General features: G+C 41.5%; 1 protein-coding gene across 3 annotated transcripts in view; it reads right to left on the reverse strand.

The window, feature by feature from the left end:
* Window positions 1–16,057, reverse strand: part of SCYL3 (SCY1 like pseudokinase 3) — a 55,497-nt gene that overhangs the window by 29,390 nt on the left and 10,050 nt on the right. For 2 of the 3 annotated variants that reach the window (XM_075833495.1, XM_075833493.1), the window contains exons 3-8: window positions 15,942–16,055; window positions 12,338–12,440; window positions 9,373–9,478; window positions 7,260–7,340; window positions 5,506–5,645; window positions 4,894–5,081 (exon numbers count right to left, since the gene is read on the reverse strand). In XM_075833495.1, coding sequence (XP_075689610.1) covers window positions 4,894–5,081; window positions 5,506–5,645; window positions 7,260–7,340; window positions 9,373–9,478; window positions 12,338–12,440; window positions 15,942–16,055 — 732 coding nt within the window. The remainder of the gene's footprint in view (window positions 1–4,893; window positions 5,082–5,505; window positions 5,646–7,259; window positions 7,341–9,372; window positions 9,479–12,337; window positions 12,441–15,941; window positions 16,056–16,057) is intronic. The other variant, XM_075833494.1, reaches the window with a different exon arrangement.

Below are 16,057 nucleotides of genomic sequence, written 5' to 3' on the forward strand. Positions count from 1 at the left end.
AATGGCCCATAACACATTTGTGATATCGAACCACTAAATGATGAAAGCTCTTTGCAGTCATAGGGGTAATCGCAGAAACTTCAAAATAATACATAAATTCTAAAATTAAGCATCAGTTCTTTGATATTTTTTTTCTGCCCATAAATCAGGAAACTATATAGAGTTACTGCTAGTATAACTTTGGATCTTTTTTTATCAACTCGTTTGCCTTCTCTTTAGGATATCTAGCTGTCAAACAGCGGTCTTTGATGGAAAGCATGATAGGAAGTTGTGTGGTCAATGTGAAAGTGAAAAATCTTTCATAAAAAATATAAAAAATCTACGTGCATTACAGCACAGTTAATCTTTCCGGATTTTAAATAAACAATTTTTTATGCCTAGTGCAGGGCCTCTGGGGGCAGTGTATGGCAGACGAATTCAAAAGTATAAAAAAGGGAGAATCTCTTACACCGCACTCCTCCAGCCCTGAACTAGGCATTACACAGTGTAAACGTTCCTTTAACCCCTTTCCACAATATGACATACATGTACGTCAACAATGGGAAGCTTTTCCAGCACAATTCAGTACATAATTAGCAGGAGGGTGACTGTAAATAACTCGATTACACATGAATCAGCCCAAAAAAATTGTGCAATGCTTTATTGGCTATAGTATTACTTCTATGTAAGAAAATCTAGTGGCGGATGCAGGTAGCAGGCACTATATAGTTTAAAGGGGTTGTCCAGGAATAATTTGTATTTATATTTTAACTTAATTGGACATATTTAACCCCTTCCCAACATTTGACGTATCCATACGCCCAAGTCGGGTAGGGGAAGTATGGAGCGGGCTCACGGAGTGAACTCGCTCCATACGATGCCGGTGTCGGCTGTTTGTTACAGCTGACACTTCAGAGTAACGAGCAGCATCGCGCTCGAGCCGGATCCCGCTCGTTGAATGCTGCGATCAATAGCGACACTACAGCACAGGAAGCGTAATCTCGTTTGAAATGACAGTTTACAGCGTAATCTCGCGAGATTACTCTTCCTGTGCTGTAGTGTCGGGATTGTGTTAGCGAAGTGTCAGAATTCTGAATACACATCACGTCCTGGCTGGAGGTAATGTATATTCATTGTCAGGACACTGCAGTAACGTTATAGTGTTTATGTGGCTGCACATAACGATATAGCTATATCGCTAGTGCTGTGTGAATGAATGGGGAGAAGGGTATGACGCTGATTGGTCAGCGTCATACACTCCTCTGTATAACGCCCACGTGGCCAAAAAGTAAAACACGACCAGTTGTTCATTAAGAAACTCATCAGCATAAAGCTAATATAGGTCATAACTCAGTCAAAAATTATCATTTTTCTAAATAAATAACACTGGTGTAATCTACATTACAGCGCCGATCACATCATGTACAATATAGGCCACTTATAATGTGGTGAGAGAGCCTCTTTAAGCCCCGGCAGGGCTTAGTAGTTGCCTGTCAGAATTACGATATACTGCAATACATTATTATTGCAGTATATCGTGCCAGTGATCTGACGATCGCTGGTTGAAGCCCCCTAGGGGGACTGATAAAAAAAAAGTACAAATTAGTTAAAGTATTTTTTATGTAAAAAAAAAAAAAAAATATATTAAAATGAAAAAGTTCAAAAAACCCCCCTTTTCCCCCTAGAGCATAGTAAAAAAATAAATAAACATAATTGGTATCGCTGCGTCCGTAAAAATCTGAACTAGTACAATATATCATTATTTAACCCGCACGGTGAATGCCGTAAAAAAAAAAAAAATTTAAACGCCAGAATATCTATTTTTTGGTCACCTAATCTCCCACAAAAAAATGAAATAAAAAGTGATCAAACCGTCGCATGTATCCCAAAATGGTATTATTAAAAACTACAACTTATCCTACAAAAAATAAGCCCTCATACCACTTAAATCGACAGAAAAATAAAAAGTTATGGCTCTCTGAATTTGGCCACACAAAATAAATTTTCTTTTTTACACTTAGGTTTTTACTTGTAAAAGTAGTAAAATATAGAAAAAACTATATATATTTGGTATCACCATAATCGTATTGACCCACAGAATAAAGTTAACATGTCGTTTTAATTGTACAGTGAATTCTGTAAAAACGGCGCGCAAAAAAAACATGGAGGAATCAGTTTTTTTTTCATTTTCTACCCAACAAATATTTTTTTTCCCGTTTCCTAGTGCATTATATGGCAAAATAAATGGCGCTACGAAAAACTACAATTCGTCTCGCAAAAATCAAACCCTCATAGGACTATATAGACGGAAAAATAAAGACGTTATGGCTTTTGGAAGGTGGGGAGGAAAAAAAATCGAAAATGAAAATCTGAAAATGGGCTGCGGCGGGAAGGGGTTAAGTACATTTCTAATATAAGGTCTGTTTACCTGTGGCAGCGTTACTCTGTTCTGATCTGCGGTCACGTGACCGCACGAGTGTAAATTTTTCATTTCCTGTGACGTACCGTGTCTCAGCCAGCACTTCCGGCTGAAGAAAGGCACGGCACGTCATCAACTACATTTACAGGCAGTGGGACGGGCGGATGTTTCATGAGCTCTTCAGAGCTCCGCCTCCTCTGGTCCTGCCGCCTGTAAACACAGTTGACGCGCCACATCTCTACCCAGCAGGAAAAACTGGCTGAGCAGAGACACGGATCGTCGTCTCTGCTCGTACACGCCCCCTCCTCTTATCTCGGAGTTCCCGCACTGCCTGCCCGTCTCCTCATCTCCACTCTGTCAAATACCTTAACAGCATCTAATGATAGGATGCAGCCCCCCGCCCCCCAATTCTACATCACCAAACATTTAGCGTATATTGGCCGCTGTTGACTCCCCTGGTATAAAGCCACACGAATACTCCACATCTAACCCATCTTTCTCTTCCTTCAATAACAAAATTATAAGGGGCCTCCCTCATGGATGCAGGGAGAACTCCATTATAGGAAGCCTCGTTAAAGATTTTCACCAAAAACGGAGCAACCACCTCTCACCATACTTTTAAAATATTTCATAGGGGAGACCATCAGGGCCAGATGCTTTTGATCTCGGAGATCCCTTAGGCCTCATGCCCACTTGAGTTATTTTCTTCAGTGTGCTATCAGTTTTTTTTACCGATAGCACCCTGGCACATTCATTTCTATGGGGCCATGCACACTGCCGTTGTTTTGACGGCTCCGTTGCGTCAAAAGTAGTGCATGTCCTACTTTTGTCCGTCATTCAGTGACCGTGGGGCCCATTGAAGTCTATGGGTCGGTCAAAAAAAACGGACAGCACACGGAAGGCACCAAAGTTCCCTGCATTCAACACACACGATGGATTTTAACAGACCGCTTAAAACGGAAAACAAACTGAAGCACAACATCCATTTAAAACAGAACATCAGGACGCGGAGTGACAAAGGAAACCAACACGGATGTCACAGCGGACACACTGATCCGTTTTAAACGGACGTGAAAACAGTGAAGGATGTGTGCATGAGGCCTTAATCACTCTCAGATCTTCCTCCAGCGTAATCTCTGCATTTAACATCCCCCTATGTTCCTGGGAGAGGGATGGAAGAGCTGTATCTTGTACATAGACCTCTATTGAGTCTTCATCCATCTGAAGCTCCTGTGTATATAACGTATGATACTATTTATAGAGTTCCCCAGCTATTTCTTCCCTATTCTTGGTGATCTTATCTTCCCCTACCCTAATGGCAGAGATTACCGTCTGCCCTCTACTTTCCTTTAACATATTACGTAACTTCCCAGGACTAGCTCCCTTTAAGTAGCATAATTGGTCTGTAAACCTTGCAGAGTTCTGTGCTTTTTGAAGCAGCCGCTCCTCATAGACCCCATAAGCCCTTGTCCACCTCCCTTTTGTTACTAGGTCCCTTCTTAGCGTATACTCCATTTCTGAGAGCCTTACTTCTTCCCTAAACGGTTTTTAGTATAAGCAATACTTTTAATCAGAACCCTAAAATAGGCCTTTAGGGTGTCCCAAACCACCCCTTTAGGTGCTGAACCCAAATTGATTTCCAAAAATTATTTGATCTGTTCACCAATTCCCTTATGGGTGGTTAAGATGGATAGCCAAAGAGGGTTCACCCCAACATGCAACACACTGTTCCCCCCAGATCTTGAGGTTAACTATAGAGGCTAATGGTCGGATACGGATCTTGGCTCCTGGGAAATAGACTATTAGGGAGTGGGCATTTCGAGAACCCAGTACCACGTCAATTCTGGAGAGGGTATCTCTAGACTTATTGAAGCAGGAATACGGTTTCCCATTGGGGTACAGTTGCCATCCAACCATCCTCCCATTACAAATTTTTTAAGTGGGGTACATTTACCTTTAGATTTTCTATTTCCCAGTCTCATCCTACCATCCTCGAGTACACAATTATTGTCACCAACAACTAACACTGGAACAGCAGCTCTACTTTGAATAAATTGACACACTTTATTCAGAATCACCAATGAAAAAATGGGGGCTATATAGAAAATTGCTGGTATTGACACCTACTCGTCGTCTAGGATAGGCTCCTTTGCATATTTAGAAAAAAAATACTTTTTGGGACACAATTTCACTAGCATTATCAGTGAGACAGCGAATATTAGATTAGCTAGGAGATTGGGCATTACTAAACTAGCGACAGATCCTCTTAAAAAAAAAAAAAAAAAAAAAAAAAAAGAGTGGCTCTCTTGACACATTCACCTGACAAATTTCAGGAAAGGGGCAACTTTTTTTTTAAATTTTAGGTTAAAAAATGGAGTTCTATCGTTATGGACTGATACACGGTTTATAATTCCAATTTTTTTTTATATCCAATGTAGCCAACCTGCTGTTACGTTCAGGTCAATTTATATTGACACACTGTCACTTGCACTTACTTGTGGAAGGATAATGTCTTTCAGCTCTTTCAAAGTGAACAGCTCTCCATATGCATCTATATGGGTGAGCAAAACCACCCGAACATGTTCTTCATGTACTTCGAACATTTTCATCAATATTGGGATGACTTTGGTCTGGAAGAGTGCTGGGGACAGAAGACAATCTTCACGCTTTCTCCCCATAATATCTACATTCAAATGAAAGGTGAAAAAAATAAAATACAAAATATGCATAATCATTCTGATATCATTTATGAGACACACTGATGGAGACCATAAGAACAGACCCCTCTAAGCAAACGGCTAATCAGCTTAATGAGAATCCGCTGCCTAAAGAATAACCATACTTTCCCAAAACGTCTGAAATGTCATAGAAACACATCGAAAGTTGTGATCGGTGGAGGTCTGGGTGCGGAGACCCCCTCCGATCGCTGAAACAGAGGTGCAGAAGCACTCACCTGAGCGCCCTGCATCTTCGGCTGTCATCCCTCACCGCCACCGAACAAAACTTCTGATAGGTCTCTATGACACATCAAAAGCTTTTGGGAAAGTACAGTTACTACTTAATGTTTGTGGGAAACCGTTTACCTTGCGACAATGTAGGAAAGTTACCTCTTTTAGGCCGGAGAAGATGAGGCAAGAAGCTTTTTACTGCCATAGGCTCAGCAAATACAAACTGGTTTAGAAGGAGCGGAACCAATCTTAAGGAGATGAGCTCTTCTGGCAAAGAAGATACCCTGTCCAAGAGAGTCCTAGACAAGAGTAAAAGCTTTATGGCACCATTTTATCCTGACAAACATTTTCAATTTAAAAAAAAAAAAAAAGAACCAAAACGTTTATAACAACTCTAACAACTGCATTAGAATGCACTTCTTTTGGTAGTCCAAAACAAATTTGTCTTTTGGTGGGCAATAATAGCAAAAAACTGCCAAGATCGTACAGATGTGTGCATGACTAGGTGATTTAAATCATTTATTATACACCCACATACAAACAATACACAATCCAACAGAAATCTAACAAGTCCCCTGAATCTAAAAACCCAAGTGTGGGGGTCCAAGTTGTAATGTATTATTAAATGCTATGCGCACATTTATTATTGCTCAAATGCATCATTTAGCGGTTATTCACAGGTATTGCAGCCTTTTCTCTAACTGAAGAGAATGGAGAAAAGGCTGCAATACCTGTGAATCGCCACTAAACGCATGTTGAACATTCACAATGAGCAAGAAGAAATGAAGGGGAAGTAGAACTCGTACAAGCGCTGCGGCCCCTTCAAAACAGCTGATCGGTGGGGGTCCAGGGAGTCGGACCCAAACCCATAAGCTATTTATGGCCTATTCTGAGGATAGGCCATCAATTTTTATTGGCTGGAAATCCCCTTTAAAAACACACCGTTTGTAGTCTGACCCTGCAGTGTTGTGTTACTTCACCCACTCTCCCGCAATCTATGCTTCCCCATCTAACCCAAGTATCAGTAAAAGGAGAGGTCAGAGGGAGTGGATTAAGGCTAAATTCACAACGCATTTGCCATTCACGTTCGGTGGAACCATTTAAAAACAGTTCAAATCAACATATAGGCCCTGTTCACGCAGATTTTGAACTGCCTACACTTTTTTGCGGCGTTTTTCGCCCACGGCTATTGAAGCTAATGCAAGGGCCGCGGGCAAAAGAAACAAAAAAAAAAACGCTCTGAAACAAGGACATGCCACTCCCCCCCCCCCCCTCGAGCGGCCAAAAGTCGCTCGACAAAAAAAAACAAAAAAAAACAACTCTGCCTCCCGTTGAAATAGATTTTTGATTCTGATGCGGTTTCTGCGTAAAAAAAAACACATGGTGTGAAGACCGAAATAAGCAACTGTATGTCTACAAAAGAGATCTTCCCAGAAGTACACCACAAATTGTGAATTCTAACAGCTCACTGAGGGATCAGGTTACACCTGCCCATAGAGGTCTATGAAGAGGTGGGCAGGAGCAGAGTGAGAAAAAAAAAAACCCAGAGAAACATCCAGACGCTGCAGCAACTTCCTGGTAAGTGTCATATCTCTGCTACACTGCTCGTGAATGCTGTATAATCTCCATGCTGCTGCGATGATAGATCGATAGATCGATAGATAAGTAGATAGAAGAGCAGGATTCTCCTCTGTGTGTGCAGTGCATAGAAGACATGATGGCAGTTAGGCTCTACTCAATATCTCAGGGAAAACGAAGAATTATAGCTGCAGCCTGCAGATAGGAAAACTGCTAAAAAATGCAGAATACAAGTCATATAATGGCCAGAAAAAGGGTCACTCCTCATGTACACACGACAGCTTATTCTGAAGTCACCTGAGGCATGCTTTAAGAAAAATCCCTTCTAAACTCACTTGAAAAACTCATTCTTTTCGTCTTCAGTTTTCACAGTTAAACTTTCCAAGAAGTTGACAACTTCAAGAAAATAATTTCTGCTTGAAGAAAATAAAATAAAAGTAAAACCAAACCAAATACTGTACCAAAATAATGAACAAAAAGCAATGATAAACTAAGACTTAAAGGGGTATACAGGCTTAAGAAAATAAATGTTATTTTACTGTATAATGAAGAGTTATAAAACATTTTAAAAATACTTCCTGAATCAATTCCTCCTGGTTTTCAGGATCTCTGCTTGCAGTCATTTAATAGGAACCTTCATTGTTTACTTCCAGGGGATAAAACTCTTCCCTGTTCAAGTAATGGACGCACAGCCGCATGGCTTGTTAGAAGACCGAGGTCTGATACACTAAGTTCAAACGTAGCTGCCTTGCAGATTCCGCAACTGCAAATTCGCAGCAAAGGATAGTACAATACATGTGGATGTGGTTTTCAAAACCCCATCAACATGTAGTGGAAAAAATTCACACAGACTTTTACACAAGCAGATTTTGCTGCGAAATCACCATGGATTTGTGGCGAATGTCATGTTCAAAGGTGGATTTCAGAGTGTAAAAAGCTCACATTACACTCCAAAATACACTTTTAGGCTGCGTGCACACGTTGCGAACTTTGCTGCGGAAAATACACACTAGCAATACGCAGGTAAAAACCGAACCCAATAGTGCGTTTTTTACATTTTTATGTGTAAATGAGAACGTTTTCATTCTGCGGGTTTTGGTGCGATTTTCCTCTGCCCAAGACATATAGAATTCGCAAGTGGAAACGCAAGATAAGTTGACATGCTGCGGATTTTAAACTCCGCACCGCAGGTCAATGTCCATCCCAAAAAATACCGCAGCATGTACAAGAGGTTTCCTGGAATCTCATTTACTAGGCTGGTGCCATATTACGCTGCATGTAATACGCATCGTGTGCATTGAGCCTAAATAGGCCTGCAAACAGCTTTTCAGTGATTTTAATGAGAAATACACCGTTTAGCTGCCAAGTTAAAAAAGACACGTTAAAAAAAGTGAAAGGTCACCTCTTGAATGGTCTAAAAAAAAAAAAATGTCCATTTCCAATAAACACTTAAAAAAAAAATGATTCGAAAATATGCCTCAAAAACGCTAGCAAATATAAAAAACTTTAAGACCAGAATCACACACACAGTATTTATGCAGTTTTTGGCTCAGTCTTTTTAGCCAAAGCCAGAAGTGGATCCAAAAGGAAGGAAAGGTATAAACAAAAGTCTGATGCATCTCCTTTCTTTTGTGTCCACTTCTGTGTTTGGTTAAAAAAAACCAGCCAAAAACGGAGTGTGACCCTGGCCTAAAAACCAGCTCCAATTTCTCCAGTGTACAGTAGAAAATGTTTAGGTATTGACACTATTTTATAGAATTTCACATAAAAAACAAAGATAAAATGATACAAGAACAACTGTATTCAGAGATGGTTTTCTCTTAAATTCGGACTGACCCTATGCCGCGTGATCAATACGTAAAAGGGAAAACAAACTTCATATTTTCAGTGCGGATTCCATACTGAAAAATCTGCAGCAACTTACAGCAAATACATATCCATCAGGTTTTAAAAACCATCATCCACATATAGGGCGTAATAAAAATCTGTGTGTACTACACGGCATGCTGTGGATTTTCTGCTCTGGGCACGTCAATTCTGTTGTGGATTTGAACCGCGTATTTTACCCTTTGCAAAGCATAGGGGGAAATCCGCTCCAAAATCTGTGCCAAAATTTTGGCCCCGATTGTCTGCAAAATCCATGGTGGAAAAAGTCTGCAACGTGCGGATACTATAATAGAATTGTAACCAGTCCTGCAACTGTCTCCATCACATGACCAGGACGGATTTATAGCCCTTAAGTAAACAATGCGAGTTCCTATCAAATGACTGCAAGCAGAGATTTTGAAAACCTTGAGGAATTGATACCGGAAATACATTTGCGGAAACTGGAATACCCATGTAAACACATTAATTACCCTGAATGACGGTCTATAGCAAGTTCTAATGACTACGTTCAGTACATTTTACCTATAAATATATGTTCTATTCTAAACTGTAATTACCTACCCAAAAAAGTCATGGTTTAGTAAAGTGGACAGGGCGGGTCGGAGCTCGGGTTCGGGGTTCAGAAGTAAGTTCTTAACAGTGTTCTTGAAGCTAGAAAGCATCTCAGCTGCAAAAATATATAAATGTTGTTTGGTTTAGGCCCGATTACTCCATTACTGTACAGTAAACATTTTTTGCACGCTCACCTTTAAAGAAACCATCTTTTACTTTTAAGGTATGGAACGCTGCTCAAGCGAAAGTAAAAAAAAAAAAGAAAAGAAAAACACATTGTGGAAGCATTATGTGTGGCGAAAAGGAAATGAAAGAAGCCGAAGGAATAAAAAGTCCATGGTGTAAATGTATAATTAAAAATAAAAGTATACAAATTTGTGCGCAAGAATCATATACCATCTATAAATCAGGGAATTTAAGAAGGTGCAGGTCCCATGATATTGTACATAAAGATGACAAAAATTGTTCTTGTTCTCTCAAGCTGGGGCAACGTTTGTAGCAGAACCGGCTGCCGGACAGTGCTCATGTAGGGGTGAGCCGGTCCAGCGTCTAGATCAATAGTCCACCATTTTGCAAGGAAGTGGAGTCAAGTACACAACAATTATACTTGTTCCCAGACACCCCCAAGCTCTCCCGGCGTGTGTGTATAGTGGAGGAGACTGCTTGCCCTGGAGGAAACAATAAACACCATACACTTACGCCTAGTACAGGGATACAGGGGGTGGTGTATGACCCAGGAAGCCAAAAAACACCAAAGAGAGAATGCATGTGCCCTGCGTCGCCCCCTTGTGTCCTGCACTAGGCATAAGTGTATCAATTTCACATGAAGTGTTTTTGTAGGGGCACAGCAAAGCATATTAAGGGTCCGTACCACAGCTGCCTCAATGAAGTTTAAAAAAAATTCATAAAATAAAAAAATAATTACATATGAAGACACATGGTTACCCGCTTTGGAACATCTCTAACATTTAGAAAGGACCCTTGACAATAAAGCGTCCCTGTGTAATCTGTTGTGAGCGCTGACCAGATTTGCCTGCGGCGGCACCACAGGGGAAATTAAGCATCACACAGTGGCCATTTGAATCAATGGGTTGTCTGTGTAATGCATGACAGGACAGGTCCTCTAAAGCTAGAGCCAAAACTTTGTAAACGCTCTTCCCCAATCTGGTTAAGAGATAAAGATCCAGAACAAAGGACCGCCCCCCCCCCCCCTATTAACGCAGAATTTCCTAATAGGGTATATTAAATGGGGTTTTCAAAAATAAGAGAGGCCATGGTCCACTTATATCTTGTACACATTGCATGTTTGCATTATTACCTTTACGTGGACGCAGGGGTGTAACTAGGAGACACTGGCCCCATAGCAAACTTTTGATTGGGCCCCCCTTCCCTGGGTGCCACACACAGCCCAACTTTGTAGACAGTGGCACCCTGTAAATACTTCCATACAGCCCCCCCCCCCTGTAGACATTATCATAAAGAAGGACAATCGATGCGGTACACAGCGGCAATTTTGTTTTCTTTTAAGCCACACCTCTAAGCCCACCCAATCCCAGCCCATACATACCCGGTTCAGCTTACACAGTATCATGCTTCCATAGTGCCCCCACACAGTATAATGCCCCCATACAGTATAATGTCCACACAGATGCCCCCATGCAGTACAATGCCCAAACAAATTTCCCCATACAGCATAATGCCCCATAGCTGCCCCCATGCAACATAATGCTCCCCATGGCTGCCCCCACACAATATAATACACTCCATAGATGGCCCCCACACAGTATGCCTCCCCATAGCAGTCCCCACAATATATTGCCCCACACAGTATAATGCCCCCACAATATAATGCCACCATAGCTGCCTCACAATATAATGCCCCCCATATCTGCCCCCACAATATAATGCCCCCCATAGCTGCCCCCACGCAGTATAATGCCCCCCATAGCTGCCCCCACAATATAATGCCCCCCATAGCTGCCCCCACAATATAATGCCCAACATAGCTGCCCCCACAACATAATGCCTCCCCCATAGATGCCCCCACGATATAATGCCCCCCATAGCTACCCCCACAATATAATTCCTCCATAGCTGCCCCCCACAGTATAATGCCCCCATTCAGTATAATACCCCCATAGCTGTCCCCACTGTATAATGCCCCTCATGTAGTAAAATTCTCCTATAGCTGGCACCATATCAGCCCCCTTTCCCTACCCAGTATAATGCCCCATAGCGCCTAATAGAAAAATAATAACATAATTACTTACTTATCCCCGTTCCCACGACGGGTGGCAGATCCATCTCCTCTGGTCTGTGCTGTGAGTGACTCGGCGAAGACAGGCGCGATGACGTCACAACATCGCGCCTGCCTTCGCCGAGCCGCTCACGGCAGAGTGAATGCTGAAGCAAGGAGCCGTCAACTCCTTGCTCCAGCATTCCGGAAGCGGGGCCAGCGCTGTGTGGCTATGGCTTAGGGGCCCAGTCGCAGTTGCGACCCCTAGAGCTACGCCACTGCGTGGACGTGTGTGAACCTAATTATGTAAATACAGAAAAAAATCTGTCCAAAAAAATCTAATCTTTCCAAAGGCAAACCCTGAACTAAAAACTTTTTAAAGCTGTAGATTTTTCTTTGATGGATATTGTCCCTCTTCCTTCAGAGCACTGTAGACCCTTAAGATTACCATTTTCTCTGCAATTTTAGGTGGTCATTTTAAAAAGGGTTCATCGTATCAGATCTGTGAAAAGTTAGGGTGAACTAAACCTTTTGCTATATATAAATAAGACGGTATCATTTTTTGTGGTTTTATTTTTTAAAAGTCACAATTCTATTTGCATTAAAATAGAAACAAACAACCCACACACTGGTTTTCATGCAATATCATTATTTCAATATGTGCACATGACATCACAAATTTGCTAATGATGTTGGTTACACTTTTGCAAAAAAAAATGCCATGGTACAGCGACTTACACTGATCTTTCACATGTGCCAGAAGACTTTCCACTAACCGTCCAAACAAGAAGGCATCGCGAGCATGGCTTAAAGATACTGGCAGAATGCCAAACTCTGCAGACTGTAAAATAAATAAAATGGGGGGGGGAGACACAATTATTATCTATACAGGGAGGCAAGCAACCATATGGTCATTGCCCAGGCTAACAATAATGCTTGGAGCAGCAAGTGTCGGGTACCTGAAAGACATCAGAAGGCATTACTGACCACTCCATCACAAGGCCACAGCTGCTAGTTAAATCTTCAGTGCATTTGGCTACCTATGATTATTCACTAACGTAGGAAAGGAAGTTAAAGGGGGTTGTCCACTTGTGACAATCCCTTTGTGTTAGAATGGTCCCTCGGAAATAAGGATTATAGGTTGTCCCACTGCTGGGGACACAAAATCAGCTATAATCTGTGTGGGAACCCAGCAGCAACTGTTCATTTTCCCTGCAGCGCCACCACAAGACAAATTAAGCATTGCACAGTTCCCATTAAAATCAATGGGCTGTTGGGTCCTCCAGAGCGAGAGACCCTTTGCAGCCACTCTCTGCCCTGGCCAATAAATGAGGATCCTGAACAAGAATCACCATCTAGTTTTGTGAGCTGGACAACCCTTTTAAAGGCTGCCAAAAGGCATCAGCTGATTTTGTCAAGGGAAGCTGCCACACACTTCCCTTTTGGTAGTGAAAAGTCCTCCAAAGTGGGAAACCCAATTTACATCAACGCTCTGCTCAGGCTAATAGAGGGGCTCCCAAGCTTAGGACATCTCCTGACACCCATACGCCCTAATAGGGCGTATGAACAGGGGATGTTCAGTTGGCAGAAACCTGGTTTGAAATGAAGAATTCCGTTGCTAAATGCACTAGATTTTTATTCAAATAGCAATATTTGAAGTTTTTCCATCGTCGCATTCAAAGCACTAAGGGCCTGTTCACATCACCGTTCGCTATCCGTTCCGGGGTTCCGTCAGAGGTTTCCATCGGGTGAACTCCGCAACGGAAAGTCAAACTGAAACTACAGCTTCAGTTTCAGTCTCTATTGATATCAATGGTGACAGAAACATTGCTAATGGTTTCCGTTAGTCACCATTCCAGCAGGTTTCCGTTTTAACGACGAAATCAGTAGTGGAGTCGACTGCGCTATTGGTTCTGTCGGAAAAACGGAAACCTGCAGGAATGGTGACGAACGGAAACCATTAGCAATGTTTCTGTCCCCATTGATACCACATGGTTTCAGTTTGACTTTCCGTTGCGGGGTTCACCAGACGGAAACCTCCGACGGAACCCTGGAAAGGAAAGCCAACGCTGATGTGAACAGGCCCGAACACGGTTTTATTATTCTGTCGACATAGCTGTAGAAGGACTTGTTTTTTTGCAGGAATAATTGTATTTTTTAATAGCACCATTTCGGGGTACTTATTATATAGAGACTAACTTTTATTAAAGCGTAACTAAATGTTTGACAAACTTCTGCCATGTCATAGTGACATGTCAGAAGTTTTGATTGGTGGGGGTCCGAGCACTGAGACCCCACCAATCGCTAAAATGAAGCGGCAGAAGTGCTCGTGTGTGCGCTCAGTTGCTTCGCGTCTGTTCAGCTTTTTCCGGAAATCAATGTATCGGAGAACGGGCTCAATAGAAAGTCTACGAGCCCGTCCTCCGATACATCGGCTTTCCGGAAAAAGCCGAATAGAAATGCAGCGGCTCAGCGCTCACACGAGCACTTCTGCCACTTCGTTCTAGCGATTGGTCGGGGTTTCAGTGCTCGGACCCCCACCAATCCAAACTTCTGACATGTCAGAAGTTTGTCAAACGTTTAGTTACACTTACACTTTTTTCAAAATCATTTGTTTTTGTGTCGCCATATTTTAAGAGCCATAACTTTTTTCTTTTTCCGCCGACATATTTGTAGGAGGGCTTTTTTTGCGGGACGATTTGTAGCTTATATTGGTACCGTTTGAGTGCATACGACACTTTGATCACTTATCAAACTTTGGCAGTGTTTTTCATTTTATTATTTACGGCGTTCACCGTGCAGGTTAAATAATGTAATAGTTTTATAGTTGGTGTCGTCACAGACGTGGCCATACCAAATGTGTGTAACTTTTTTTGGTTGCTTCATAATAAAAGCATTTTGTAAGTGGAAAAAGTGGGTTTTAAATTATATTTTTAACTTGGGATTTTTATTTATTATAAACTCTATTAAATATTTTTACTTTTTTTTTAGTCCCAATAGGGGACTATACTATGCGATCATTTGATTGCTTTTATAATATACTGCAATACTTCTGTATTGCAGTGTATTATTGTCTGTCAGGTAAAAACTAACAAGCATCTGTTAGGCCATGCATGCCTCTACGTTATCAACTTAGATGTGATCACAATCACAGGTGGATCCTGCGTGTCACAACCCGGTGACACAACCTGTCAGTGCTGCTGATCTGACGGATTCAGGTCTCAGCGCAAGATACAGTTGCTCTGTATCCAGGATACAAAGCAGCTGTATCTCAAAAAGTACAAATATTTTTGAATAAAAAGGAATTAGAAACTTGCACCAAACACACTGATACACATCTTATAAAAAACAAAAACAAACCAAAAAAACAAGTTTGCAAAGGTTTTCATAGCGTATAAGGACTGTACGAAAGTTGTTTTGTATCCCAACAGATGGAAGTCAGAAACCTTTCAGGTTACACCTGCACAAATGGTTTGCTATACTTAGATGATGTTACTCATATACCACGTTAAGTCAGCCATAAAGTCTTAAGGGACAAGGGTATAATTTAACATTATCCCATGGGGTGACATGTCATTATCAATATCCCTGTGGGATTCATTATGAAGTGTGCAAACAAAATGTAGATAATGTACAAATAATAGAAGGATACTTCAGAAGGGCATGTTGATTAGTTTATGTATCATCTAGCTCTGGTGGTGGAACTGAATATACAGAGACTGTGGTATGCTTGTGACTTTACTCCACTTCTTAATGTATGGACACAAAAATTTGCAGCTGTTGCAATCTGGAAGGGGAATACATAGTTGTAAAGATGAACACTACATGGGTATCCAGTACCAGATGGGGCTCATTACAAGTCCACACCCTTTCTTAAAAGCGGTTTTCACAGAGACAGTCTCTCGATCAGTGGAGATCCCAGCAGTCAATTAATATCTTTCATAGAAAAATACACATTTAATAAGGGGTAGACAGATATGGGGGGGGGGGGGGGGCATACCATTCTGGTTGTTTTTAATAATTCTTACTAGAAAAAATACTTGCCAGAAATCAAGGTTGTGGAATGCTGGAAAATTTTAAAAACGTAATGAAAAACACATGTAGAACTGATAGTGAGGGAGAAGTATCAATACTGGTCGAAAGAAAAAATGGAGCAGTCAGCCATAGCAACCAATCAGGAGGCAGCTTCCATTTAAAAAATGGCCTAAGAAAAATGAGAGCTGGAATCGAATTGGTTGCTTAGGGCAACTTCTTCCCCTTTATCCTTTGCACCAAGTTCCCAGTGTGTTATTTGCTACCCTACTAGAAAAGAGAAACCCATCTTCATAAAAATTTCTCTCACCTCTGGAGCAACCTCTGTCAATTTACAGACCATTTCCATTCCACCCAATTTCCAGTGTCCATCTTCACTTACAAATACGGAGGACAAGCAAATGTTGTTATGGGAAACCTTTCCCT

Source organism: Rhinoderma darwinii, chromosome 7 (genome assembly GCF_050947455.1).
Source record: "Rhinoderma darwinii isolate aRhiDar2 chromosome 7, aRhiDar2.hap1, whole genome shotgun sequence".
In the NCBI taxonomy this organism is placed as follows: domain Eukaryota; kingdom Metazoa; phylum Chordata; class Amphibia; order Anura; family Rhinodermatidae; genus Rhinoderma; species Rhinoderma darwinii.